We start from the raw sequence: 27,442 nt of genomic DNA on the forward strand, positions 1-27,442 counted from the left end.
ATACAAGAAAGAATACTAGGGCTTGCAAAGATAATGACAAGGAAGTAATCAAGACATATATTAAGCATAATAATCAATCTATTACATCATCCATGAGCCTAATCCCCAAACTAATGGGGGATTTTATCCAAACATGTTCACAAACAACAAACCAAAATCAAAGAAATACATAAATGAAAGAGAGAGTAAGAAGTGACAAATCCTATTAATGAGCTTTCTTCAATCTTCTCTCCTCTTCAATGCCTTCAATCTTGGTAAAAAGATGTGGTAATGGAGGCTAGGGTTTGGTGTGAATGAATTGGGGAAGATGGAAATGGGTGAGTATGAGGTTGGGGAAGATGAATAATGTGAGGAAAAGGGGGAGAAAGGGGTTTAAGGGGTGAAAAACCCGACTGGGGCCCACTTGGGGAGGCTCCGCCCTTTTCCCGCGGTCCTGGCCCGCGCCCGCGGCCGGCAAACGTGGGGGAGAGTCAGGGGACCCGCGGTCCCGCCCCGCGGCCGCGGGTGGTGACCGCGGGTGTGTCCTGGAGTCGGGGGCAGCTGACCCGCGGTCCCACCCCGTGGCCGCGGGTGGTGACCGCGGGGTACTGGGCGTTTTGTGCAGCCCGCTCGTTTTGCTCCGTTCTCCCTCGTCCGGACTCGGATTTGGTCGCCGTTTGCGCCCACGGATTCCTCTCGAGACGTACTTCAATCTCATATCTTCAAAATCCTCCAATTAATCCTTGATTTTTCCTGAAATTACTCCAAAACTACACCAAGACATCAAATCTTCATAAAACTAAATATTCGGGCACAAACAAGCATTCACAAGCAAAACATGAAGGGAAATGACAAACAAAACATGTGGAATTGAGGTACGAAAACCTTGTTTGTCAAGAGCTCACAATCATTCTCTATCCTATGTGACACTCTAGAATGCTTATATTTCTAATTTTCTAAATCCTTCATATTTCATGCCTCTTAAATCCAAAAAATCCAAAAAAAAAAATATAAACAAAATATAATCATAACCGTTACTTTTTATACATTTAATATCAATAACTATTTTCTTCAAATTTTATCATAGAAAGTCAAATGTTTATATAATGCAATACGTTTTATACATTTAATATCAATAACTATTTTCTTCAAATTTATCATAGAAAGTCAAATGTTTACATAATGCAATGTAATTAATGGTTGGAATAAAAAGTAAACTACACCATATACTATTTTCAAAAATCTCTATTCTCCTTCATTCTCACTTTTTCATAAGTCATAGTATCTCTTATCCACATTAATTTTTAATCAAACTCCATCATGACTAAAGACTATATAAATACTTGTGTAATATCTCATCCTTTATATATTTGCACCATCAATTTAATTTGATCAATTAGACAAATTAGATTAAAATTTTGATTAAAAAAAAACTATTTATTTGGCCAACTAATTAATTAATTAGTCAAATTGTCTTATTGTAAAGAAGATGTTTAGTTGGCCAATAAATAGTTATATTTAAAATAGATCAAATAATTAAGTATTGTTATTTATTATACAATCAAATCAACCAACTACAATACGAATTAATTATTATTACTTTTTTTTAGATCTAAATATGTTACTTTGTTTAACTAGATTAACCAATAACCGGATTGAAAAATTCAATTATTTGAAGTAGGTTCGAGTGAAATTTAGTTTGACTTAAATGTGAAACTCTAAATGTTAGTTATCTAATTCAATTTTAAAAGAATGACAAGTTTACCACAGTACTAGCATTGAGAAACCTGAAAATTCTAATCTATTTAATATATTAAAGGATTACACGTTGAAGAGCTCACAATCATTCTCTATCCTAGGTGGCACTCTAGAATGCTTATATTTCTAATTTTCTAAATCCTTCATATTTCATGCCTCTTAAATCCAAAAAATCCAAAAAAAAATATAAACAAAATATAATCATAACCGTTACTTTTTATACATTTTTAATATCAATAACTATTTTCTTCAAATTTATCATAGAAAGTCAAATGTTTATATAATGCAATACTTTTTATACATTTAATATCAATAACTATCTTCTTCAAATTTATCATAGAAAGTCAAATGTTTATATAATGCAATGTAATTAATGGTTGGAATAAAAAGTAAACTACACCATATACTATTTTCAAAAATCTCTATTCTCCTTCATTCTCACTTTTTCATAAGTCATAGTATCTCTTATCCACATTAATTTTTAATCAAACTCCATCATGACTAAAGACTATATAAATACTTGTGTAATATCTCATCCTTTATATATTTGCACCATCAATTTAATTTGATCAATTAGTCAAATTAGATTAAAATTTTGATTAAAAAAACTATTTATTTGGCCAACTAATTAATTAATTAGTCAAATTATCTTATTGTAAAGAAGATGTTTAGTTGGCCAATAAATAGTTATATTTAAAATAGATCAAATAATTAAGTTTTGTTATTTATTATACAAATCAAATCAACCAACTACAATACGAATTAATTATTATTACTTTTTTTAGATCTAAATATGTTACTTTGTTTAACTAGATTAACCAATAACCGGATTGAAAAATTCAATTATTTGAAGTAGGTTCGAGTGAAATTTAGTTTGACTTAAATGTGAAAACTCTAGATGTTAGTTATCTAATTCAATTTTAAAAGAATGACAAGTTTACCACAGTACTAGCATTGAGAAACCTGAAAATTCTAATCTATCTATTTAATATATATAAGGATTACAAGTTGAAGAGCTCACAATCATTCTCTATCCTAGGTGGCACTTTAGAATGCTTATATTTCTAATTTTCTAAATCCTTCATATTTCATGCCTCTTAAATCCAAAAAATCCAAAAAAAATATAAACAAAATATAATCATAACCGTTACTTTTATACATTTAATATCAATAACTATTTTCTTCAAATTTATCATAGAAAGTCAAATGTTTATATAATGCAATACTTTTTATACATTTAATATCAATAACTATCTTCTTCAAATTTATCATAGAAAGTCAAATGTTTATATAATGCAATGTAATTAATGGTTGGAATAAAAAGTAAACTACACCATATACTATTTTCAAAAATCTCTATTCTCCTTCATTCTCACTTTTTCATAAGTTATAGTATCTCTTATCCACATTAATTTTTAATCAAACTCCATCATGACTAAAGACTATATAAATACTTGTGTAATATCTCATCCTTTATATATTTGCACCATCAATTTAATTTGATCAATTAGTCAAATTAGATTAAAATTTTGATTAAAAAAACTATTTATTTGGCCAACTAATTAATTAATTAGTCAAATTGTCTTATTGTAAAGAAGATGTTTAGTTGGCCAATAAATAGTTATATTTAAAATAGATCAAATAATTAAGTTTTGTTATTTATTATACAATCAAATCAACCAACTACAATACGAATTAATTATTATTACTTTTTTTAGATCTAAATATGTTACTTTGTTTAACTAGATTAACCAATAACCGGATTGAAAAATTCAATTATTTGAAGTAGGTTCGAGTGAAATTTAGTTTGAAAACTCTAAATGTTACTCCCTCCTATTCATTTTATTAGTCGTTTTAGGTTTTTTAATTGTTTACATTTTATAAGTCGTTTTGACTTTCTAAACCAAATTTGCCCCTATTTATTTAACTCTTTCATTAATTGTTCAGTGTAAATTGATTTCTATATTATCCTTTATTGTCATTAACTGAGGTTAATTTGGGTAAATTTTTTATTTATTAATATTTGTGCCCAAGCTTAGGATGACCTATAATTTGAATAGGAGGGAGTAGTTATCTAATTCAATTTTAAAAGAATGACAAGTTTACCACAGTACTAGCATTGAGAAACCTGAAAATTCTAATCTATTTAATATATTAAAGGATTACACGTTGAAGAGCTCACAATCATTCTATATCCTAGGTGGCACTTTAGAATGCTTATATTTCTAATTTTCTAAATCCTTCATATTTCATGCCTCTTAAATCCAAAAAATCCAAAAAAAATATAAACAAAATATAATCATAACCGTTACTTTTATACATTTAATATCAATAACTATTTTCTTCAAATTTATCATAGAAAGTCAAATGTTTATATAATGCAATACTTTTTATACATTTAATATCAATAACTATCTTCTTCAAATTTATCATAGAAAGTCAAATGTTTATATAATGCAATGTAATTAATGGTTGGAATAAAAAGTAAACTACACCATATACTATTTTCAAAAATCTCTATTCTCCTTCATTCTCACTTTTTCATAAGTCATAGTATCTCTTATCCACATTAATTTTTAATCAAACTCCATCATGACTAAAGACTATATAAATACTTGTGTAATATCTCATCCTTTATATATTTGCACCATCAATTTAATTTGATCAATTAGTCAAATTAGATTAAAATTTTGATTAAAAAAACTATTTATTTGGCCAACTAATTAATTAATTAGTCAAATTGTCTTATTGTAAAGAAGATGTTTAGTTGGCCAATAAATAGTTATATTTAAAATAGATCAAATAATTAAGTTTTGTTATTTATTATACAATCAAATCAACCAACTACAATACGAATTAATTATTATTACTTTTTTTAGATCTAAATATGTTACTTTGTTTAACTAGATTAACCAATAACCGGATTGAAAAATTCAATTATTTGAAGTAGGTTCGAGTGAAATTTAGTTTGAAAACTCTAAATGTTACTCCCTCCTATTCATTTTATTAGTCGTTTTAGGTTTTTTAATTGTTTACATTTTATAAGTCGTTTTGACTTTCTAAACCAAATTTGCCCCTATTTATTTAACTCTTTCATTAATTGTTCAGTGTAAATTGATTTCTATATTATCCTTTATTGTCATTAACTGAGGTTAATTTGGGTAAATTTTTTATTTATTAATATTTGTGCCCAAGCTTAGGATGACCTATAATTTGAATAGGAGGGAGTAGTTATCTAATTCAATTTTAAAAGAATGACAAGTTTACCACAGTACTAGCATTGAGAAACCTGAAAATTCTAATCTATTTAATATATTAAAGGATTACACGTTGAAGAGCTCACAATCATTCTATATCCTAGGTGGCACTTTAGAATGCTTATATTTCTAATTTTCTAAATCCTTCATATTTCATGCCTCTTAAATCCAAAAAATCCAAAAAAAATATAAACAAAATATAATCATAACCGTTACTTTTATACATTTAATATCAATAACTATTTTCTTCAAATTTATCATAGAAAGTCAAATGTTTATATAATGCAATACTTTTTATACATTTAATATCAATAACTATTTTCTTCAAATTTATCATAGAAAGTCAAATGTTTATATAATGCAATGTAATTAATGGTTGGAATAAAAAGTAAACTACACCATATACTATTTTCAAAAATCTCTATTCTCCTTCATTCTCATTTTTTCATAAGTCATAGTATCTCTTATTTACATTAATTTTTAATCAAACTCCATCATGACTAAAGACTATATAAATACTTGTGTAATATCTCATCCTTTATATATTTGCACCATCAATTTAATTTGATCAATTAATCAAATTAGATTAAAATTTTGATTAAAAAAAACTATTTATTTGGCCAACTAATTAATTAATTGGTCAAATTGTCTTATTGTAAAGAAGATGTTTAGTTGGCCAATAAATAGTTATATTTAAAATAGATCAAATAATTAAGTTTTGTTATTTATTATAAAATCAAATCAACCAACTACAATACGAATTAATTATTATTACTTTTTTTAGATCTAAATATGTTACTTTGTTTAACTAGATTAACCAATAACCAGATTGAAAAATTCAATTATTTGAAGTAGGTTCGAGTGAAATTTAGTTTGACTTAAATGTGAAAACTCTAAATGTTAGTTATCTAATTCAATTTTAAAAGAATGACAAGTTTGCCACAGTACCAGCATTGAGAAACCTAAAAATTCTAATTGTCTGTTAAACATAAGATGATTTTCTACATACTAATATTAATATATAAAATAAATTAAAATATAGTAAAATTTTTCTTAATATATTTAAAACTAATTTATCTTAATATGCCTGCATAAGTTTTTTATTTATTCAACGTTGCAAAATTATCTTTTGTATTAAATTAATGACAATATAAATTGACCAATTGATTTGTAAGCATTTCCGCTAGGTATATAATTTTTTATAGCTCTAGACGAGATGAGTCTCAAAATTAACTTTTCATCTTTCAAACTCTAGATGAGATAATCTTAAAAATTCATAGGTGATCTATCAAACTTCATACGAGATGTACTTATAAGTCGATTTTGCTCCAAACAATGTGATGCTCATAAGTTAGAAGTGGTTCGCGAAACTCCAAACGAGATAATACTTATAACTAAATTTCGATCATTTAAGCTTCAAATGAGATACACAACTACGGTCTTCAAACTCCAAATGAGTGATGCTTATAACTCAATTCCGATCTATCAAACTATAGACAAGATGATGGTTACAAGTCTGTTATAGTTTTTCAAGCTCCACACGAGATGATGCTCACAAGTCAGGTTTTATCTTTCAAGTTGAAGATGAGATGATACTCATAAGACAAATCTCATATAACAAGCTTCAGATAAGATAATAATTATAAGTTCAACGTACAAAAGTCAAATGCGATATTTCAAGTTACAGACAAGATAATGCTCAAAAGTTTTGTAAGGTTCGAATGAGACGATGTTCGTATATAAGATGGGTTTTCCTATATCCGATTAACAATAAATAGATGTGTCAATCCTTCATCATATTCTATGTTAAATTTACCTAAATATTTTCTTATTTTTCTAAAATCTCCAACCTCAATTTTTATGTTATTTCATCACATAAAAATTTATATAAAAAGACAATCTGTTTTAATTCTCAACAAAAAATTAACATATAACTGACAAAAATTGTTAAGATTATTATAGTTTAATTGAACAGTACTAACAATTTATTTTAGTTAAATAAAAATAAAATTTAAAAATAATTAATATAAAGACCATTTTATATGCTATAATGAAAAATAATGTACAAAGTTTCCCGTCGAAATTCGACGGGTTACGCACTAGTATACATAATAGTACATCTGTATATAATAAAAAAAATTAATTCAAATTTTTTAAATATGAACGATAACAAATCCTCCGCCCCTCTCATTTATGTAATATTACTTGCATGGGTTAAATTTTGATAATGGTAAATTTATGAACTGAAAAACTAATCATGAAATTACTCACTCCATTATCAGCTAAATTAAAGCTTATAAAAAATGAAAGGACGACAAAAAAAATTGAAGAGAAAAACAAGAATAATTAAAAAAATGATATTGTAACAGGCCATGACCTCGTTATGAACGTATATAAAGGAAGGCCGACCGATTCTCATTATATAGGAAAAAAAAGATATAGGTTTCCATGGATTGATTGATCACCATATTTTCACTAGGATGCCGCTGCGCCACCAACGCACACTCACCTTCATTATCTGACCTACCAAAAAGTTACAGAAAACAAAGAAGAAAATAAAATTGAGTAATTAAAAGCATGAACGCCGCCGACAAAGAATCGCAGCTCCCGTCCCCGCCGCCGTACCACGGGCACGGGCACAGCCGGCAGCGGAACCAGTTCCGTAAGCTGGCATCAGTGGCCTACAACACGCTGTCGCAGCCGCGCGCGTACATCACCCTCCTGGTGCTGTCCTTCACGGCGGGCTACCTCTCCCACTCGCAGGTGGTGCAGCCGCTCCTGTCGGAGGAAATCGGCGACCTGGCGGAGCACAACACGTTCCCGAGCCGGTGCTCGGAGGCGGTGGCGACGTCGGCGACCAGGCAGACGATCCTGGAGCACGTGCACGGGGGGGTGTCGCCGTGGGAGGGGTTCCCGCCCCCGCAGGTGCGGCCCCTGCTGTGGAAGGACTGGAACAAGGGATGGGACTCGAACGCGGGCGTGTTCGAGCACCTGATCGAGCAGGTGCAGCCGAAGGTGATCATCGAGGTGGGGACGTTCCTGGGCGCGTCGGCGACGCACATGGCGCGGCTGACGCGGCGCATGGGGCTGAAGAGCCTGATCTTGTGCATCGACGACTTCCGCGGGTGGCCCGGATACTACGATCAGGAGAAGAGCGCCAAGATGCTCAACGGCGACAGCATGCTGCTCTACCAGTTCATGTACAACGTGCAGAAGGCCAACGCCACCGACTCCATCCTCTTCCTGCCCTTCTCCACCAACACCGCCCTCAGCGGCCTCTGCAACTGGGGGGTCTACGCCGATCTCATCGAGATCGACGCCGCACACGACTTCCACTCCGCCTGGCAGGATATCAACAACGCCTATAAGCTCTTGAGGCCCGGGGGAGTGCTCTTCGGCCATGACTATGCATGGGATGGCGTGCGCAGAGCCGTCCACTCCTTCGCCAAGCTCAACGCCTTGCGGGTCAAGCTCGACGGCAAGCACTGGGTGCTCTACTGACTCCTTTTCATCATCTTTTCTTTTTTCTTTTTCTTTCACCTACCTAATGCAACTTTTACTTGTCTGCAAAATCCTTCCCGTAATTTTGTTTCCATTTATTTTTAATTAATTTGACCGCCTCTGCTATATGAACAACAATGACATATATATGATTTTATTCATTTCAAACTATTCATGATTTGATTAGGATAGGGCATCAAAATATACAAGACTGCACCAATGAATGTGAAAATGCCAATAATATACTTTCTAGATTACCAAGCCTTGCGTTATACAAAGTCTCGAGAGAATGTGTACATATAAATTTTGCTTGTGTAGCTGGAGGATTGGTAAAGTATGATTAATCAAATAATAAAACGTATATTTAATTAAATGAGTTAGGGTAATTTAATTCATAAAGTATATAAATGTAAATTACTGCGCGTTGATTAGGGTAATAAATTAGAGGATTCGCGAAACGTTCCATTAATTAATATGGGTAATTGTTGAGTAATGGGCCAGTCAATTTGAAACAACTATTTCTAACCCAATCATTTAATTTATTGGTCTAGAAAAAGGGTGATTCTATTCATAGCTAGGGCTGTAAACGAGCCGAGCCAAGCCGAATACAAGCAGGCTCGAGCTAGGCTCGTTTAAATATTCGGGTGTTCGAGCTCGGCTCATAATCCACTTACCAAGCTCGAGCTCAGTTCGAACTCGGCTCGGATGATGCTCGATAATGTCGAATTCGAGCTTGAGTTCGAGCTCGGCTCGTTAGATGTTTGTATATGTGATATTTGAGCTCGAATTTCTTATGAATTTGGGAAAAGCTTCTTAATTAATGTTACTCGAGCTCGAGTTCGATTCGTTTAAGGCTCGTACAATAGCTCGATTGAAGGCTCGACTGAAGGTTCGTGAACAGGCTCGCAAACATGTTCGCAAACAATCGAGTCCGAACATGTTCGCGAGCTCAACGAGCCGAGTACTATCAGGCTCGAACTCGGCTCGATAAAAATTTTGAGCTCGAAATCAGGCTCGAGCTCGGCTCGTTTACTATCGAATCGAGCTCCGAACGAGCTTTTTTCGAGCCGAATCTCGAATAGCTTGCGAGTAGCTAACTCTGTTCATTTACAGCCCTATTCATAGCCTCATTTTACGGGATAAGATTCAGTGTCCCACAATCTTATGTGTGCCACTGTGTTCCATGCTTATATCTATTATTTTAAAAATATTTTTTATAAAAATAAAATTTATTATAATACTATGAATTATATTTAATTTTTATTTCAAAAAATTAAATTTTTAAAAAAGTATATACCATGACTTTGAATTTATCAACCTATTATTAACTAATAAAAATGAAATTAAATGATAAAAAATAATTATATATCCTAAATTGATGGAATAAACCCTAGTTAATAATCACAAAATTAAACTAAAGCATATAAAGTTTAAATTGAAGAAAATATATATAAGAAATTAAATAAAATTGAAAATGGGACACAAAGTGGGACATAAAGTGTGGTTCACCCTATATTGTATAGCCTCCAAATTTTATTAAATTTTAAATTAATTCATCACTTTAATTTGATAGCCCCCATTTGAAATTGAATAAATTTCATAGGCCCCATTCCCCCATTTGCGTATTGTTCATAGCCCCCATAAACTTCAATTCCATAAACTTAATATTGTGTGTTAGGTCAGAGACCATAGCATTCCCTCATTTGCGTTCCTCAACCATCTGCTTATAATATTCTTCAACATTAGTTCTTTCATCATTGTCGAAACTCCTAAAACCAGAGGCATCGAGTCCAAGCCCCATGGCGAGATGTAACGTAGGGCTAGACGGCCTGCCTCATTTCTTCTGTATAATCTCCTCCAGATAAATCCACCAATAGCAGGATTCTCATCAACCTGCTGTTTCTGTTCAAACATCATGACTCATGAGTTTAAGCTCTCAAAATTTATCTAAACTTCAAACAAATACAAATGACAACAACCTGAGCATCATCATACGTAGGTTCTCTGCCCCCTCGCTTTCATCTACATCCCACAAAAAAACTTGCATATGCAGCAAGGACATTACTGTAAAGACAAACCAAAGCCTCCAACTCATGTTTGAATTCATTCACCAATGCTAGTTTTTCACAACACTATGAGACAGTTTCAGACTATAAGAAAATATAAGGAATCAGACTTGATGTTTGTATTAATTATTTCATACTATGATTCTCAGAATTTTGAATTGGGGACTGTACAATTCTTTCTAGGGTTTATATATAAGAGGCTATAAATATTTTCAGATTACGATAGAGGCTATACGTGTTTATTCTTTCAGATTTCACTACAACAAAAATTCTAATAGAAACCGCTAAATAGAAACCGGTTTTTGCTAAAAACCGGTTTCATAGCTCCAAAAACCGGTTTCTTAAATATAACCGGTTTCTATTCTAAAAAAATCCGCTGATAGAAACTGGTTTTTAACTACCGGTTTCTATCATGTGGTGTCATAGATACATTATGAAACCGGTATTAGTTTAAATATTTTAAACCGGTTCAAAACCGGTTTTAAAACATATTAAAAAATGAAAAACTTAAAAGAAAAGAAGTAAAAAATGATTCAGGAAAAGTAAGTCCAAAAACATAATGTCACAGTGCCCTAATTCTTCTCATCGCTACAGAAAGCTTCTCCGCCACCATCTCTGCACGCCACCATCTCCGCCACCTTCCCGTGGCGTCGCCTCTATCCCTCGCCGCACTCGTTACTTCCCCCGGCCGCTGCCGTGGAGTCCGATTTCAAAAAATGAATTCAGGAAAAGAAGTCAAAAAACGTAATGTAACAGTGCCCTAACTTCTTCTCACTGCACAAAGCTTCTCCGCTACCATCTCTGCGCGCCACCATCTCCGCCACCTTCTAGCGGCGTCGCCTTCATCCCTCTCCGCACTCATTACTTCCCCCGCTGCCGTGAGGTCAGATTTCGTAGGAAAGATTTCAAAGTCATATTCGTCGCCCTTTTTAGTTCCACAGGTATTTATTTGTACTTCCTGCTCTTAATGTTGTGCCTTGGATTTTCTTTCTTTAGTGAATGCCTCGCCCTGTAACTGTACTGCATTTTCCAATCTTTACTTGTCAAGTTTGAATATTTTGCCTTCCTCTAATTCGCCCTATGGTAGCATTAGGTTTGTTGAGGGAAGTTTTGAATAGTGTAAATAGGTTTTAAGATTGATGAAAACTCATAGCAGGTATCCACGAAACAGAACAATCGGCCTTGCTCTGCTGTGTTTCGCCGCTGCTCTGGGTTTTCGGTCTGCCGTGCTTTGTTTGCAGCTCTCTCAGTCTTTCTCTGGTCTGCCGTGCTTCGTCGCCTCTGAGTCTAAGGTTAGTTTTGCTACTCTTGAAGTATGTTGTTGTTGCTGCCCTTTCTATCTAAGCGAGTGGATATGATGTTGCTGCTTTGTAATTGTTCTACCATTTGATGTTTCAATTTCATATTCATGATAAGTCACCTGCTAATTGTGAAGTGTAAGTGTGACAGATTATTAGCATCATAGTTTTGGCCTCAAAAGTAGAAGTGTTATCTTTTATTTTGTTTCTGTCCTCCCAGTTAACATTATCATTGGTACAACTTTGTCACGCAATAGGATAAACACTGACCAAACTTCATTATAAAATGTGAACTACCATATGCAGGAGTGATTGACTGATAGAAAGACTCTAATAGAAATCGCTAAATAGAAACCGGTTTTTTCAAGTATAAAAAAATTAGCAAAGGAATCTAGCAGAGATGTGCTACTGCTGCTCCTATCTAACACAGAAATATACTGTTACATAAAAGAATGTTAAAAGGTACTTTAAAATCCTCTTAAAGTGAGTTATGAATATTTCGGTGAAAATTAAAATTAAATCAAGTAATGCTATATGTAGGAAGTAAGAATGCTACAGTCAATTTTTAGCTATTAATTAGTCAAATACTATATCTCTTTTCTAGCTATTAATTAGTCAAATAGTAGTAACTTGTATATGTTGTTGTTTTTTCACCAATTTTTAACTCTCTTAACACTAACTTTTATAGTTTGTTTGGCTTTATTACTTTGGTGTTAACTCTGCATGCAGCTACTGTTTTGTGCTTGCTACTATCAATGTTGCTTTAACTAAATGTGGTCGTTAGTACAATCTAAGTATGGAAAGGCAAAACAAAAATCGACTACTTATCCTTGTGCGTGTGATAAGCCAAATTGACATAATGTTGTATGTGGTTGTGTGGTTCACTTGCAAATGAAGCCTAATGGAATTAGTGATTTCTGTTTCTGATATGAAACTGGAAAATCTCATTCTATGGTAACATGTTGCATTTAATTTTCTATTTCAAAACAATTCAAGTTAAAGAGTACACATACAATAATTTATGAAACAAAAGCTCTTATTGATGGAATACGTTTTGCTTTGGAGTGTCTCTTAAGTAATTAGAAATGCTCGATATGTCCAACATTCTTGCTTCTGATACGATAATTATCTTCATTTGTATCTTGGAAGATCATCAATAGCAGCGTGGTTTCTTCAAGTAATAAAGATAGTGTATTTGTTTAGTATCTAAGGTCTACAATGGTAAATGGGAGGTCACGGTTGGTGATTTTACTCTGCTCATAATATTTTTCTGATACATATGTACATGGAGCTGAAGCATTAAATTTCTCCATCTGTAAGAACATGCTTGCTTTGTTTGTGTTTTGCAGGTAACTTGGATGCAAAGCTAACTTGGATGCAAAGAGGAAAGAAGACCATATTTAGTTATTGAAAAATTGAGGCTTCAAGAACATTTGATTTTGAAAGTTGATATTAGATTTTGTCTTCCTAGAAACTTGATATTAGACTTTCTTTTGTTATATTGATAGTTGAAACTTAGTGCGAGACATTGGAGATGATTGTAACGTACATTGGTGCTAATTGATTGTGTAATTCGATATTTGTTGTTATTAGTTATATATAATTTTATTTAAAAAACTGTTTTTATAGGGCCTACAAAATGTATTTAAAAAATATTTTTTTCCCTTTAATTTAGCTACGAAACCGGTTATAAACCGGTTTCTATCAGTTATAAATCGGTTTCTAATCTATCTACGAAACCGGTTTATAACCGGTTTCTATCAGCGCCCACTTATAGCGGTGTCTATTACCGCAAAAGACACCGCTAATTAAAAGTCATGCTAATAGAAACCGATTTTAAACCGGTGTCGTAAGTACTTACGAAACCGGTTTATAACCGGTTTCTATTAGCGCCTTTTTTAAGACACTTATAACACCGGTACCTACGAAACCGGTCAATTTAGTACATAGAAACCGGTAGTGTTTATTTAAAATTAGTTTAATTTGGGGGCTATAAAATATAGGGTAAAATAGTAAATTCTTAATTAATTATTATTAATATTTTAAAAAGGGGCTATAAGGAGTAAAATGGGGGCTATGAATAAAATCACCCCTAGAAAAAATGTGTCAACCATGACTAGATCAAGAAATACGTACTAAAGAACCAGCACTGTAAAACAATTGTCTAAATGTTTAATAGCGACATAATTTTAGTGATACGAGGTATATAATGTCATAAAATTTAAGTTTATTATATTTTGAGTGTAATAAGATTTAGTATGTAGCTATATACTTTTTTTTGAAATGATGAATCTATATACTTTAATTACACATAAAAATATAAGTAAATTTTGCTATATTAAACAATCACAAAATATTTTTGTTACATACAAGTATCGCAATGTTTATGTGTGTGTGTGCGCGCACACGTGCACACACACAAATATTATTATGTTACTTTAATTATTAATAAAATTAAAATTTTTAAAGAATTAATTATAAAATATATTGTTATAAATAATAGCTACACTTTCACATGTCACATAAATAATTACATTTTTACACATCACAAAAATAATTACACATTCAAATATCACTAAATTTAATTAGGAACATTTTGTTGTAGTGAATATGGAGGCATATAAATTAGGGTAATGAATTAGGAGAATTGTAATACTATAATTCTATCATTTGTGAATTATAAAAAAAATAAAAAATGAGTTGCATCGTGTTGTGATTCAAAGTGTTACATACACACACTTAAGTATATGGCACTACTAGAACTTGGCCCAACATACATATATTATTTGATTTGTATTGCTTTATAGTTATTCAGTTGCAGCCTAACTGCGGGACAATTTACTTCAACTTCCTTTTATCTTCAATTTTAGTTAGATTTCCAATTGTGACAATAATCAAAATTGAATAAATCAGTGACATCTATCAATGTGTGTAATTACAAATTAAAGCCCAATACCTAGGAATGGGCCAGTACCAATCATTCTGTTATCATGTGTCACTTACTGTTGTTATGGACCATTCAAGTGAAGCCCAACACCGAGGCATTGGCCACTACCAATCATTTCTCTTATTGATGATCATTCAGTTTTGATCAGTCTTTACTTTTGTGTTGCCGTAGAATTGTTACTCGTTCTTTTCTACAACACGCAATAAAAATTGTCAAGAAAATGCCAAGAAGAACTATAAAGCAATAGTGGTCCGTATATATCACTCAAGAAGAATCCTATTTAGAGAGGAAGATTTGTGAATCATAAAATAGAAAGAGTATAGGATATGAAGATAAACTTACTTTTTTTTAGCTTACATTGGAGCTTACTTTCATAACTTATAAGCTCTTTAAAAATTTATTTTACTAAAAACTTTTTAAGAGCTTAATTATAAGCTCCTAAACAATCAGCTAAACACCCTTTTAGTAGTTAGATCATATATTATCGAGCTAATTTTATAAAGATGACCTATAATTTTGTCATAGATGATAATTATTTTCTAAATCTTTTGAAAATCTACCATATACCAAGAATCTTTGACGTTACTTTCTAAGCCCACGTTTGATTGAGTATTTTTAAAGATTGGAAATGGATTCAATTAATTTAATCCATTATTTGTTGTTTGGTTTGAGTAATGAGTTAACCATTACTCTTATTTGAGGGTAACCAAATCACTCAATTTGTTACCCCTCAAAATAGAGGGGAAACAAAAGAAAGGGAATTCCTTATTAATGATTCTTTTCCATTGTTTAACCAAATACTCAATAAAAGTAATGGTTATTGTTACTATTCCACTCATTTATTTGATTTCATTCTCTTTTCATTCATCTACTTGAACCAAACGAGCACTAAATTTATGGGTATAATCGATTCCCGAAAACTAGAAATACCCTAAGCACTATTTCCATTTCCAGTGAAATACGTAAATGCCAATTGTATATAACTGTATGATCTTCTATAGCATGATGCTTAAAGTCAAAACGAAGGAAATTTGAAGAGGGGTTTCAATCTTGATGCATCTGTTGAAAATTGCTATTTTGAGATGATGGGTCAACAAATATGACCTCATTCGTAACAGAAGAAATCAAGCATTAGCATGCACGCATTATCTTCTTTCTCTATTCAATCCACACAAAAAAGCATCACATAGATGGAGTGAAATATGGGCAAACGCTTTTCAAACATACATGTATGTTTTTTTCTAATCAATCAGCAAAATTCTACCTTGTTTTTTGGTGTGCCTAAATATCTGAAATAAAGACGATGATAATATTATAAATTCCAACATTCTAGAAATTTGTTGAACAAGCTTCAGAATAGAATAAAATGAAATTGATGACTAGATTTCTTATCCAACTATATGATCAATCTTAATTGATTTGCTTAATTAAATCCAGCTCACTAATGGGGACCTGGCATCTTATAATTCATTCCTAACTTTACACCAGATTCAGCCGAATTAACCTGAAATCAAGTTCTAATCACTATTAACAGAAAAAAATGAAACTAGCAAACATTGGGTATCATTGATTTATTTTTGATGAGGTATGATTGATTGATACACGTAGCAAGTTGACAAATCAATATTTTCATAATCAATAATTTAAAATGGCAGACCCCAAACAATATCAGACACACACATTATCTTCTCTTTAATGTAAAAAATGCGAGTGAAAAAAAAAGTTAAAGTCAAAAGAAGCTTCAAAATTGGAGAACAAAACAAGAATTCATTATTTTCCAAAAAAAAAAAAAAAAGAATCCCTTTTTTCTGAAGTCTAAAAAAAAAGAATCCCTTGTGACAGGGTAACCCTTCCTTGTACCTTTCTCCCTTCAATTTGAAAACTTACAAAAAAAGATATAAAAGCAAAATAGTATCCGGTTTCCGGTAAAGCCAGAAGATCATGGGTCCCAATCCTCAACCCCTTCAGATGGACTTTTGTATTTAAAGCTGTTAAAAGGTCAACTCTACCTCACTGGCTGTAGCCGTATTCCCGATTTTGCCCTTCTCGCTAATCCAACGGCTCATTACTACCCTTTTGACTTTTGCAGCCCACTATCATCAATTCCACCACTGGTTCATCCGTTAACCCGTGCCCCACCACCATAAATTAAGGTTGGTCAATGCCTCGCTCAGTTTCTCTCTCTTGATGACTACGTGGAACGCCATGATTGGCACTTACCTTTGACGGCAAGCAGGCCACAATCGACAATACATGCACTGCATTAAAGATAGAGAAAGAGCATTATCACTTTGACTCTCTCCTCTATTTTATCCCTTTCACCTCGTTTCAACTTCTTTTCTTTTCTCAAATCTCTCCTTCTCTATCTCTCTCTCTCTCTCTCTCTAGTTTGTGGGAGATGGCAGTAGAGTTGATGCCGGGCTACAATTTCACGTCGAAGATGGAAGTGAGCGCAGCCCAGGAAGCGGCGGCGGCCGGTCTTCAGAGCGTGGAGAAGCTGATGAGATTACTCTCTCACCAACAAAATTTCCAAGAAATCCAGGCCGCCGACGATTATAAGGCTGTGGCCGATGTCGCCGTCTACAAATTCAAGAAATTCATCTCTCTACTCGACCGGACTCCGCGGACCGGCCACGCTCGGTTCCGCCGCGGACCGGTCCCAAATTCCCCTCCCCCGCCGCAGAAGACCGAACCGGCCGGCCCTTCGGCCCAAACCCCCAAAACCGAGGAGAGCGCACCCGGTTCAATAATCTACTGCCCTACGCCGATTCAGCGGCTGCCGCCGCTGCCGGTGCCGCACAACCACCAGCAGCAGGTGAAGAACGTTCCGAATCCGATCGAGCGGAAGGAGTCGTCGACCACCATTAATTTCGCGTCGCCGGCGACCTCGTTCATGTCCTCTCTGACCGGCGACACCGACAGCCTGCAGCCGTCGATGTCGATGTCGTCGGGGTTCCAGATCACGAATCTGTCCCAAGTCTCCTCCGCCGGGCGGCCGCCGCTGTCGACGTCGTCGTTTAAGAGGAAGTGCAGCTCCATGGATGACGCCACCGCCAAGTGCGGCAGCGGGTCGTCACGTTGCCACTGCCCCAAGAAAAGGTGAGCAAAAATATAAAGTCAACTGCCACGAATTAAACGTAGCGTAAAATCATATCGTACTAGGAAAAGAATTTTAAAAAAAGAATCAAATTCCGAATTCAATTAATTAATACTCCTACAGCTACTAAGTAATTATCGATTTGATTAATTTGAACAGGAAATCGAGATTGAAGAGAGTCGTGAGAGTTCCGGCAATAAGTATGAAGATGGCTGATATTCCACCAGATGACTACTCTTGGAGAAAATATGGTCAAAAGCCCATCAAGGGTTCCCCTCATCCTAGGTAACTCATTTATTCTTTTATTTTAATACTCTCACTTAAATTTCTTTGTCTTGAATTAAACTCATGACTTAGTATACGAGATGGAGTATATAATTTTCGATTAGTAAAAATGCTAGGATTTTGGACTTGTTTCTTTCATTGTTTTGGTGAATATATTTGGATGAATTGCTCTAAAAATTGTAGTAATGTTGGTGCATGATATATATTGGAATGATGAAATTTCAGGGGGTATTACAAATGTAGCAGCGTAAGAGGGTGCCCGGCCCGAAAGCATGTGGAGCGGGCCTTGGACGACCCGACGATGCTGATCGTAACGTATGAAGGAGAGCACAATCACGCCCTTTCAAATATGGAAACGCCTGCGCTAGTTCTTGAATCATCTTGATCTCCCATCATCCAACGGCCTAGGATTCGCAATCGCATAGTAGCAAAAAGGATTTCTCAATCACCGCCGTCCAACGCGTGCAAAGAGACGGTCAACGGTGGATGCGAGCTGCCTACATGGGAACAAAAAATTGGGGTCCCATTTTCTTTGATTTTTCGACTCTCTTTTTTCTTTTCATTTCTTTATCACACCCGTTGAAAAATCTCTTCATTCTGTGTAGAAAATAATTAAAAATGGAATGAAAATGAAAAAAAGTAAAAGAAAAGGAGAGCGAATTGTGGATTTGGTGGGAATTGAATCACGCAAGTTGAAGTAGTGGGTTTTCTTCTCGTTCTTGCAAATTGCCAAATATAAAATGTTTTTTTGATGATGATGATTTTTCTATCGTGTATTTGGTACTTGTTTTAATTTTTTTAATCGGTGGTGGGTTCTTTATTAGATGCCTAATTTTGCTTGTTTAGAGTAATTTTATTTTTTCACAGAAGACTAATGTTTGAAAACAATTCTTAGCATTAGTTAGTCAATGGGAGAAATGAGTAATTAGACAAGTGGTGGAATTATTAAAATGGGAACGTGTCGTGTATGGGACGGTTGACAAATTGAGCCATATATTTAAAAGCGTATGTGATAATGGTGGGTAGAGGTGGAGCCTATTGAGTTTGATTAATTATCCAACTTGGACTTTTTTGGGTGATTAAAGTTATTAAATGCAACAGTTGGTCGCGCTTCATTTTCCACTCAAGACTCAATATAATCTTATTATGATGAGATAATAACTCCAAATATCTTAAATTATTCATCTTCGATTAAAATATCTCATATTAATAATATATAGTAGTAGTAGAAGAAGAGGGAGTGGAACGACGCCGTAGCGCGGCTGGAGGTTGGCTAAGAACTAAGAAGGTTCCGTATTACACTAAATCTATTTTTATTTATTTGTTTGAATTTTAATAATTAAAACGATATTGTTTTAATTATTTTAAAATGTTAAAATAATTTTGATTTTTCATATATATTCGAGTCATTGGAATTTTATCATTTTTGGTCAGAGTGATGCCAATTCAACATTACGGTTTTATTGTTCAAATTTTAGCAGGAGGTACATAATAATAGTAATAAAAGTTTTACACAATTTTATTTGATGATGAAGCGTAATTTATTAGTAAGACGTTTCTCATCCAATCAAAACTTTGGAGACTCAAGATCACCTAGAGAACTAGAATATGAGTGTATTTGGAGACTCAAGTCACCTAGAGTTGATCAAATGAGACATTATAGACAAAACAATACTTCATCCATCCACAAAAAATAGTATCGTTTGAAGGTGGACACATATTTTAATAAAAGTGTTATAAGTAGAATAAATGTACAATTTGTATGGGTTGTGTAGTACAAAAAAGTATAATAAAAATACATTATTAGTTAAATGTGAAATAAAAGTACAATTTAAAGTTATATATGAGAGAAGGTATGATGTGATGATAATTCCAAAAGTGAAATCATACTATTTTTCGTAGAAAAAAAAATGAGAGAGGTAATAACAGTTTTTTTTCAGAGAGAGTAATTTGGATATGTAGAATATCATGCATTCGATATGCATATGATATAAATCTTATCTTTCTCTTATAAAATTTATTTTGTGGTGTGCATAATTTTCAGTTGTTTCTTATAATCCACAACCCTATGTGAAAATTAGGCTTCATCAACTCTCAATTATTTTTTATAAATTTTAATATGACATTTTAACGAAGTTTACATGCTCAAATCGAAAATATATGGATTTTGTACTCTTCAAAATATAGTACTTCATTCGTTTTTCAAATAATTTTTTTATGAGGGAGGGGTATAAATTTTAAGTTGGAAAGATAAAAAATAAGGGTAAATGAAGTATTATTAGTAGTGTCGTATAGTTCAAAAAAAAAATTAAATTAATAAAAAAAATTAAAAAATAATTTGAGGGACATGGGTTAATCAAAATTTTCGTGTGCTATTCTTCAATCACACGAGATGCCGACAAAGTGTGCAAATTTAAATATCCGATCGACTATTTCCAATGTATAAATTGTAATTGAGTCAAGATTAACTAGTAGAATATTATGTTAATTTCTGAAGAGTGATGAATGAGATTAAACTTGGACAGCATAAAATGAAGGGGCGTTGAGATGAGTTGTTAAAGCAGAAGTAGGGGTTGACCAATCAGCGCTTATGGCGCAGGTGGGATGCCAAATAAAAGTCAGAAATCACAAGTAAATGTTTTGTTTGATTCGAGTGCAAGATGACTAATTAAGCATCCTATATTCTAATTTTTCTTCTTTCTATTATTTTATTCAAGATTGTGAAAGATTTATATTCCTTGTTTGTTGTATTTTTTATAAAATTGATGTGACCTTGACCTTATTAAAATATGAACATTTTCTAGATGTTGGAGCTGCCTCACATGGGCCAACCCTCCTCAAGAAAATAACATTTATCTAATCTTGAAATTGTAGATGTGGTCAAAAGATAGGTAATGCCTCTTTTGATGGTATCCTATGCATATGTGTAAGCTTATGCAAAATCGGCCCTTTTCACTAAACAAATTGTTTGGCATCATATTTTGATCTAAAAGTTACTAGTGGGAATACATGAGAGGTTTCGCCACTCACATAGATGAGCAGATATAATGAAAGATGTAAATGCCATTTTAAATATTTGGACCTATAGAATCTCTATAAAATAAAAATCTTATTTTTATATGAGAATAATATATATATATATATATATATATATATATATATATTATATAAAATAAGCACGGAGAAGCATTTTAAGTCTTTCGATCATCAAGCTACGGTGGATGCATCATATTGGTGGATGAATGAAGAACTTGGGTTTGAGTCCTGAAATGAGCAAAAAATTTATTTTTTTCGAATGCAGTAAATTTAATAACGGATGCATTAATTTATACAGTAGGTACAATAATTTTAATGATTCTCATATTCTTACGAAAATTATGGTTCACACTAGAACAACACCCTATATATATTGTCCAGTGGACTCAACTCAACATTATAAATTGTGATTAGAGTATATTCTTGTAAAAGAGCAAATGAAAGATAACTTAGTAAGACCGTTTCACATGTGGTGTACTGTACACCACAAATGAAAGCTATCATAGTAAACAAGTATTGTACTATATTTAATTAATTTCGGGTGGGATGTTTAAATAGAACTAATAATGATTAACTGAAACACCGAAAATTTAAGAAGAAACGAAAATCTAGAAAACTGAAAAAAAAAACACACACACTCTATAAGAAACGTTTTTTTTAAGAGAGGAAAGATATATAAGAAAGTTAGTACTGAAAACTTTGGGAGTTATTAAAAAATGCTGAGATAAACACACACAGAACAAAAAATAACTGAAAATTTAAAAGAATAGCTGGAAAGAAAACTCAAATCTTAAAAGAAATGCTAAATACTTCATCCCATACAGAAGTTGTCCTCTATTTAAATATTTTGGAGCTTACAAATTATAGATACAGAAGTTCTCATAATTCAAGTGTATACTCCCTCCATTTCCTTTTTTTTAAAGTGTCCCATTGAGAAAAAAATATACATACCAAGAAATGATGAAATATTTGTACCTATATTTAATATTATATATATATATATAAGTCGATATTGCATGCGAGTATTTTTGTTGTTACAAATATAATATTGTCCACATAAATATATTAATTATTTTTTTAATAAAATTTAATTTCGAGCCCGACTAATCTGATGGTCTAGTACGAAACCAGAACGTCTAGAACTAGAGTTGAAAATTTATAATCTGAATTTGAATTTTTTAAAACTCTATTAATCCTACACGCAAATAATTCAATAGGACTGATCCAAAACCGATATGAGTAATCCCTAATATATTTTACTGATAATGAGAGTTTTTAATTTAGGGTTGCTGCTTCGTCTATAATGGCTTTTGGTAATACTAAAATATGCCACTTCATATATGACTATATGAGTCTCTAGAAAATATATGGAAGCTCTTGTTTATATATAGATGAAATGATATTTCAAAATTGTTCTTTTATTTTAATTTTATTTATTTATTTTCTTACATGAATAAGTACCTATGGCTGTAGTCTTAGTAGTAAAATGATAACACTAACTTGTAGTATTATATATTTCTGCCGTTCCTTTAAATAACTTTATAAGAGGAAGGGGCATGCGTTTTAAAATAAAGTTATTGAATGTATTAAAAATATTGAAATATAAAAGATAAAATAAATAAAATATTATTAATGATAAATATCATTTTTCAAAATGAATAGAAAATTATTTAAAAAATTATCCAAAAATAAAAGATACGTATAAAGTTACTTGGAGAGGATGTACTATAAAAAAATTGAAGTCAAATTAGGAGGCTGATGATCTGCTTTGTGCGGTATTGGGACTTGAGGTTAATTAGTATATATCATTTTTTTATTGCTATAATAAATTCATTGTTCGAAATAAAGTAAAGCACTGCAGGCCACCTTAATGTCTACGCCAATAATTTTGACACACATTTGATCATTTCTTCTGAAATTATATGGGTGTATTTTTTTATATACATAATCTTACATTTAAAAAGTCAAGTTACACGACTCCACATCTTAAGCCTCAACTTTTTATCTAACTTATCAAATAGTAATTGACTAGCATGCTGTAACTTATAATATCAACATATATGGTATCAATTTGGCAGCAGTCATATTTTATTATATCTTGTAATAAGGAATGTTTTTTTTTTTCAAGAATTAATCTCGATAAATACAAATAATAAGATTAATCTTTTATTTAGTTTGATGAATTAAAATTTTAAAATGTCATAAGATCTTTGATCATTTATATCATTTGAGTAATTAGTTTTCATTAATTACTTCATATCCCATGAAAAGGGTTAGATTGAAGAAATATTAAGGATAAAAAAAAATTATATTATATCATATAGATCAGTATACATATAAAAAATAAAAATAATTTCTTATATGTGTAGTTTGAGATGAGATAATTCATAACTAATAATTAACGGTATCAATTATCATAAGATAAATATTATTTTTATGATATAATCACTTCATTACAATAAACTAACGGTTAACGTTCGTTCATTCAACATTCAACGCGGAATTTTGTTGAACATGAACAGCCATCGAACCCCCAGCCCCCGAAAGTTCAACAAATTATTTGTACGTTCAACAACATTAACTGTCATGTTCAATGTTTCTGATTTTCCTGTAGAACGCGACCATATATATATATATGATATGTACGTGCATAAATAAGATAAATAATTAACGAAATACTGTCGAAAATTTATAAGTCTGTGTGTGAACAGTTTAATTAAAAGGTGAAGACTTACGACGTATTTGTACGTGCAAAAAGTATTTTATATACATATATTCTGAAACTATACTTGTTTTGTCTTCCTCCTAATGACTTAGTTTTATCGTTTTAAATACTTAAAGATAAAGTAAACGAGCTTTAATTTTCCGAATATGATGTTTAATACTTCTAGAAGTCAACATCCAGTAGTATGATTTTTAAGATGGAATGATATCTAATACTCCTATATACTCGTATTTAACAAGTTCAAAATGTCAATGGCCAGCTAATATCATTATTTCCACTAATCTATGATTTCTGGAATTGCGAAAAGATGAGAGCTTAATAGCATTAAACTAACGACATTTCGGTTAAACTTCAGCCACTTTTTATTCACGGGTTTAAACCGTAAATATCCAAACGGAAGCAAAAATAAAATTTAACTTTCAATAATCCACTGCGCATCAATATTAATTTTTTAATTTAGTCTAATATGGTGCTGTGTACAGATGCACTTTTAGATCTTAATTATATAGTAAACCGGTGAAATCGTATTCGAGGTAAATAGTTTGCTTTCGAGTTAATTAAATATTTTACATTCATAACTATATACACCGAATTATCCCATGTACGTAATTTGATTTTATCAATTGTCAATTTCAAGTTCGTAGATTTTGATTTTGATTTTTTTTGAATGGTTATCTAATCCTTTAAATTTATCAATCCAAGCCCTTAAAAGAATTATAAACTCATTTAAATTTAGCAAACTCCAGATTCATTTAAATAAAATATTGTTAACCATTTTCGAGTAATAAAGAGTAAATTATAAGGACAACGCGGTAAAGATAAAAGTATAAATAGAAAAAATAAACCAACTAATTAAAAAGAGTTTTTGTTGTAGGATGGTTTGATAGCTCGATTGAAAAGATATGAGTAATATTTGAATAAATGTGTGTGCACATCAACAACGACTCTACTCCAATCGAGGTTGAAATGTAAATCAACATATATGGTAAGTTTTATAAGAAATTTCCATACGTTCACAAGTCACAACTATAGTGGAGACTATGTGATTATGTAACTACTTTTCTAAAATATGTATTCGAAATTCCTCTATACTGGTCAATGGTAATGTACAGTCGCGAGCAATCAAATCATTGAAATAATGGACGAAGTATTTAAAAACATACTCCTGACAATTTTCGACCTGATAAGGACCCGATAATTTCAAGTCGAGTTCGTGTCGGGTTCGTATAACCTGATAGAATTAATATTATTATTTAAAATTTTTAATTTTTAATTTCTTTCTTCACTTTAGTTTAGGGTTCAATATTTTCAATTTCCAAGTTTCAGCCGCCGCACCCCTTCCATTCTTCCCAGTTCTCCCATGTTGACGTTGACTCCCACCGTCAACGTCGACTCTGACGGCCACGTTGGCGGCCCCTCTTTGTTCGCCACCCCTCCCAGTCGCTCCTCCGACCGACGACGTCTTCGCAAGCCTGCTCAAGGAGTCCACGCCATCGCTGCCGGTTGTCTGGAGTTGAGTCGCCGCCCTCATTCACAGCAGCAACAGCAACCTGCTCAAGGAATTCCAGTCCACGCCGCTCAATCCAATCGCCAGTCGCCGCCCCCGCCCCTTCTCTTATCCTACGCTGCCGCTCAGGTCACACTCCACACATTTCTTCAGTAATTTACTGATTTGGATTTATAGATGTGATTTCTCATTTATGTGATTTATAAATTTATAGATGTGTGGTTCTGTGATTTAATCCATATCGTGTGATTTACCTGTTGATTTACCTGTTGGTTTCAAGATTCACATTTGTGAAAGGAAGATTCACATTTGTGAAAGGCAGATCCACATTTGTGATTTACCTGTAGTTATGTGAGAGATTGACGACTCTTGGTTGATGCATTGTTATTTTCGTTTGAGCATATGTGATATATCACTACAAGAAAACATGCGTTTAACGACCGAAAATTTCGGTCGTTAATTTTGCGGCCTTAACGACCGATTTACGACCGTTTAACGACCGATTTTATTTTTTATTTCTTTTTATTTTTTAACGACCGAAAATTCGGTCGCTAATAATTTTGTTAATATTTTAATATTTAATTTTTTTTAACGATCGAATTTTCGGTCGTAAAAATTATTTTTTTATATTTTAATTATTTTTTTAATTTTAACGACCGAAAATTCGGTCGTTAATATATATTTTTTTTATTTTTTTTTATTAAAAAATTATTTTTTTTTAAATAATAAATTTTTTTTTAAAAAAATTATTTTTTTAACTACCGAATTATTCGGTCGTTAATATTATTTTTTAATTTTTTTCTAATATTTTTTAAATAAATAAAAAATTTTAATTATTTTTTTTAAGACCGAATTTTTCGGTCGTTAAAATTATTTTTATTTATTTTTTTTTATATTTTTTTATTTATTTTTATTTATTTATTTATTTATTTTATTTATTAACGTCGGTCGTTAATTTTATTTTTCCAATTTTAAAAATTTTAAATTTCATTTTTATTTTTATTTATTTTTATTTTTTGATTATATATAAATATATATATAAATATTTAATTATTTTTTATTAATTTTCTATTTAATTATTTTTTTCAAATTATAGAGAATATTTTGAAAATGATTGTTATTTTCATAATATTATTCTATAAAAATAGATAATATTGATTATTAATAAAAATGTGATATTATTTGCAAATAATAATAAATTATTAGATTTATTATAATAAATTATTAGACTTATTATAATAAATTATTAGACTTATTAGATTTTCTAAATTATTAGATTCATTATTTTCAAAATATTAATAATTTTATTATTTTAAAATAATAAAATTATTTTTCAAATATTAATTTTATTAATATTGATTATTTGATTTAATATTGATTTTGTTGTATATTTGATTGTTATTTTTCATACTCATATTTTCTTTTCTTTTTTTAATTACGATAATATTATTTTTTTTATTATTTTAAATTCGATCGTATATTTATCGTCAATGTTTCGCCGACACCACAAATCTTAGTTATTATCTCGACATATTATAAGGTTATGAATGATTAATGATATTTTATATTGAATTAGAGTTTAAATGAATTAATAGGTACTATATATATCAATAATACGAGTGTTCTCTATTGGTGACTACTCGAAAGGAACTTCAAGGTTAAGCGTGTTTGACTTAGAGCACAAGTAAGATGGGTGACCTACTGGGAAGTTCGTCAAATGGTATGCAATTAAGGTCAAAATACATTAGAAATACACTAAAAATACTTGTGGGATACAAAGATATAAAAAAAATTGAAAAAAAAATATATTTTTTTATTAATTTTTAACGACCGAAAATAAAAATAAAATTTCGTTCATTATTTAAAAAAAATAAAAAAAAATAAAAAAAAATAATTTTTTTATTTATATTTTTTTTTTCTCTTTTTAACGACCGAAATTTCGGTCGTTAAAAATAAAAAATCGGTCGTTAAATTTAACGACCGAAA

The 27,442-nt window shown here is 31.7% G+C and overlaps 2 protein-coding genes and 1 long non-coding RNA gene across 5 annotated transcripts in view; all 3 read left to right on the top strand.

Moving 5' to 3' along the window:
- The first annotated feature begins 7,402 nt into the window (after positions 1 to 7,402).
- On the top strand, positions 7,403 to 8,666 carry LOC130998260 (uncharacterized). The gene has a single exon (XM_057923693.1). The coding sequence runs from the start codon at positions 7,572 to 7,574 to the stop codon at positions 8,493 to 8,495; it is 924 nt and encodes a 307-aa protein (XP_057779676.1). The 5' UTR covers positions 7,403 to 7,571; the 3' UTR covers positions 8,496 to 8,666.
- A 2,400-nt stretch (positions 8,667 to 11,066) lies between these two features.
- Positions 11,067 to 27,442, top strand: part of LOC130998300 (uncharacterized) — a 55,411-nt gene continuing 39,035 nt past the window's right edge. Inside the window, exons 1-3 of one of the 3 annotated variants that reach the window (XR_009093272.1) lie at positions 11,067 to 11,502; positions 11,718 to 11,853; positions 13,209 to 13,455. This is a non-coding gene — a long non-coding RNA (uncharacterized LOC130998300). Of the gene's footprint in view, positions 11,503 to 11,717; positions 11,854 to 13,208; positions 13,456 to 27,442 lie in introns of those variants that run through there. The other 2 variants (XR_009093273.1, XR_009093274.1) reach the window with 2 other exon arrangements.
- Positions 16,554 to 18,946, top strand: LOC130998295 (probable WRKY transcription factor 7). The gene is made up of 3 exons (XM_057923729.1): positions 16,554 to 17,905; positions 18,063 to 18,188; positions 18,414 to 18,946. The coding sequence occupies exons 1-3, from the start codon at positions 17,205 to 17,207 to the stop codon at positions 18,571 to 18,573; spliced, it is 987 nt and encodes a 328-aa protein (XP_057779712.1). The 5' UTR covers positions 16,554 to 17,204; the 3' UTR covers positions 18,574 to 18,946.

This window comes from Salvia miltiorrhiza, chromosome 1, assembly GCF_028751815.1.
Source record: "Salvia miltiorrhiza cultivar Shanhuang (shh) chromosome 1, IMPLAD_Smil_shh, whole genome shotgun sequence".
Taxonomy (NCBI): Eukaryota; Viridiplantae; Streptophyta; class Magnoliopsida; order Lamiales; family Lamiaceae; genus Salvia; species Salvia miltiorrhiza.

Coding starts and splice junctions, on each gene's coding strand:
- LOC130998295 (XM_057923729.1), top strand. CDS start 17,205: ATGGCAGTAGAGTTGATGCCGGGCTACAATTTCACGTCGAAGATGGAA. Junction 17,906..18,062: donor TGCCACTGCCCCAAGAAAAG/GTGAGCAAAAAT, acceptor TAATTTGAACAG/GAAATCGAGATTGAAGAGAG. Junction 18,189..18,413: donor AAGGGTTCCCCTCATCCTAG/GTAACTCATTTA, acceptor ATGAAATTTCAG/GGGGTATTACAAATGTAGCA.
- LOC130998260 (XM_057923693.1), top strand. CDS start 7,572: ATGAACGCCGCCGACAAAGAATCGCAGCTCCCGTCCCCGCCGCCGTAC.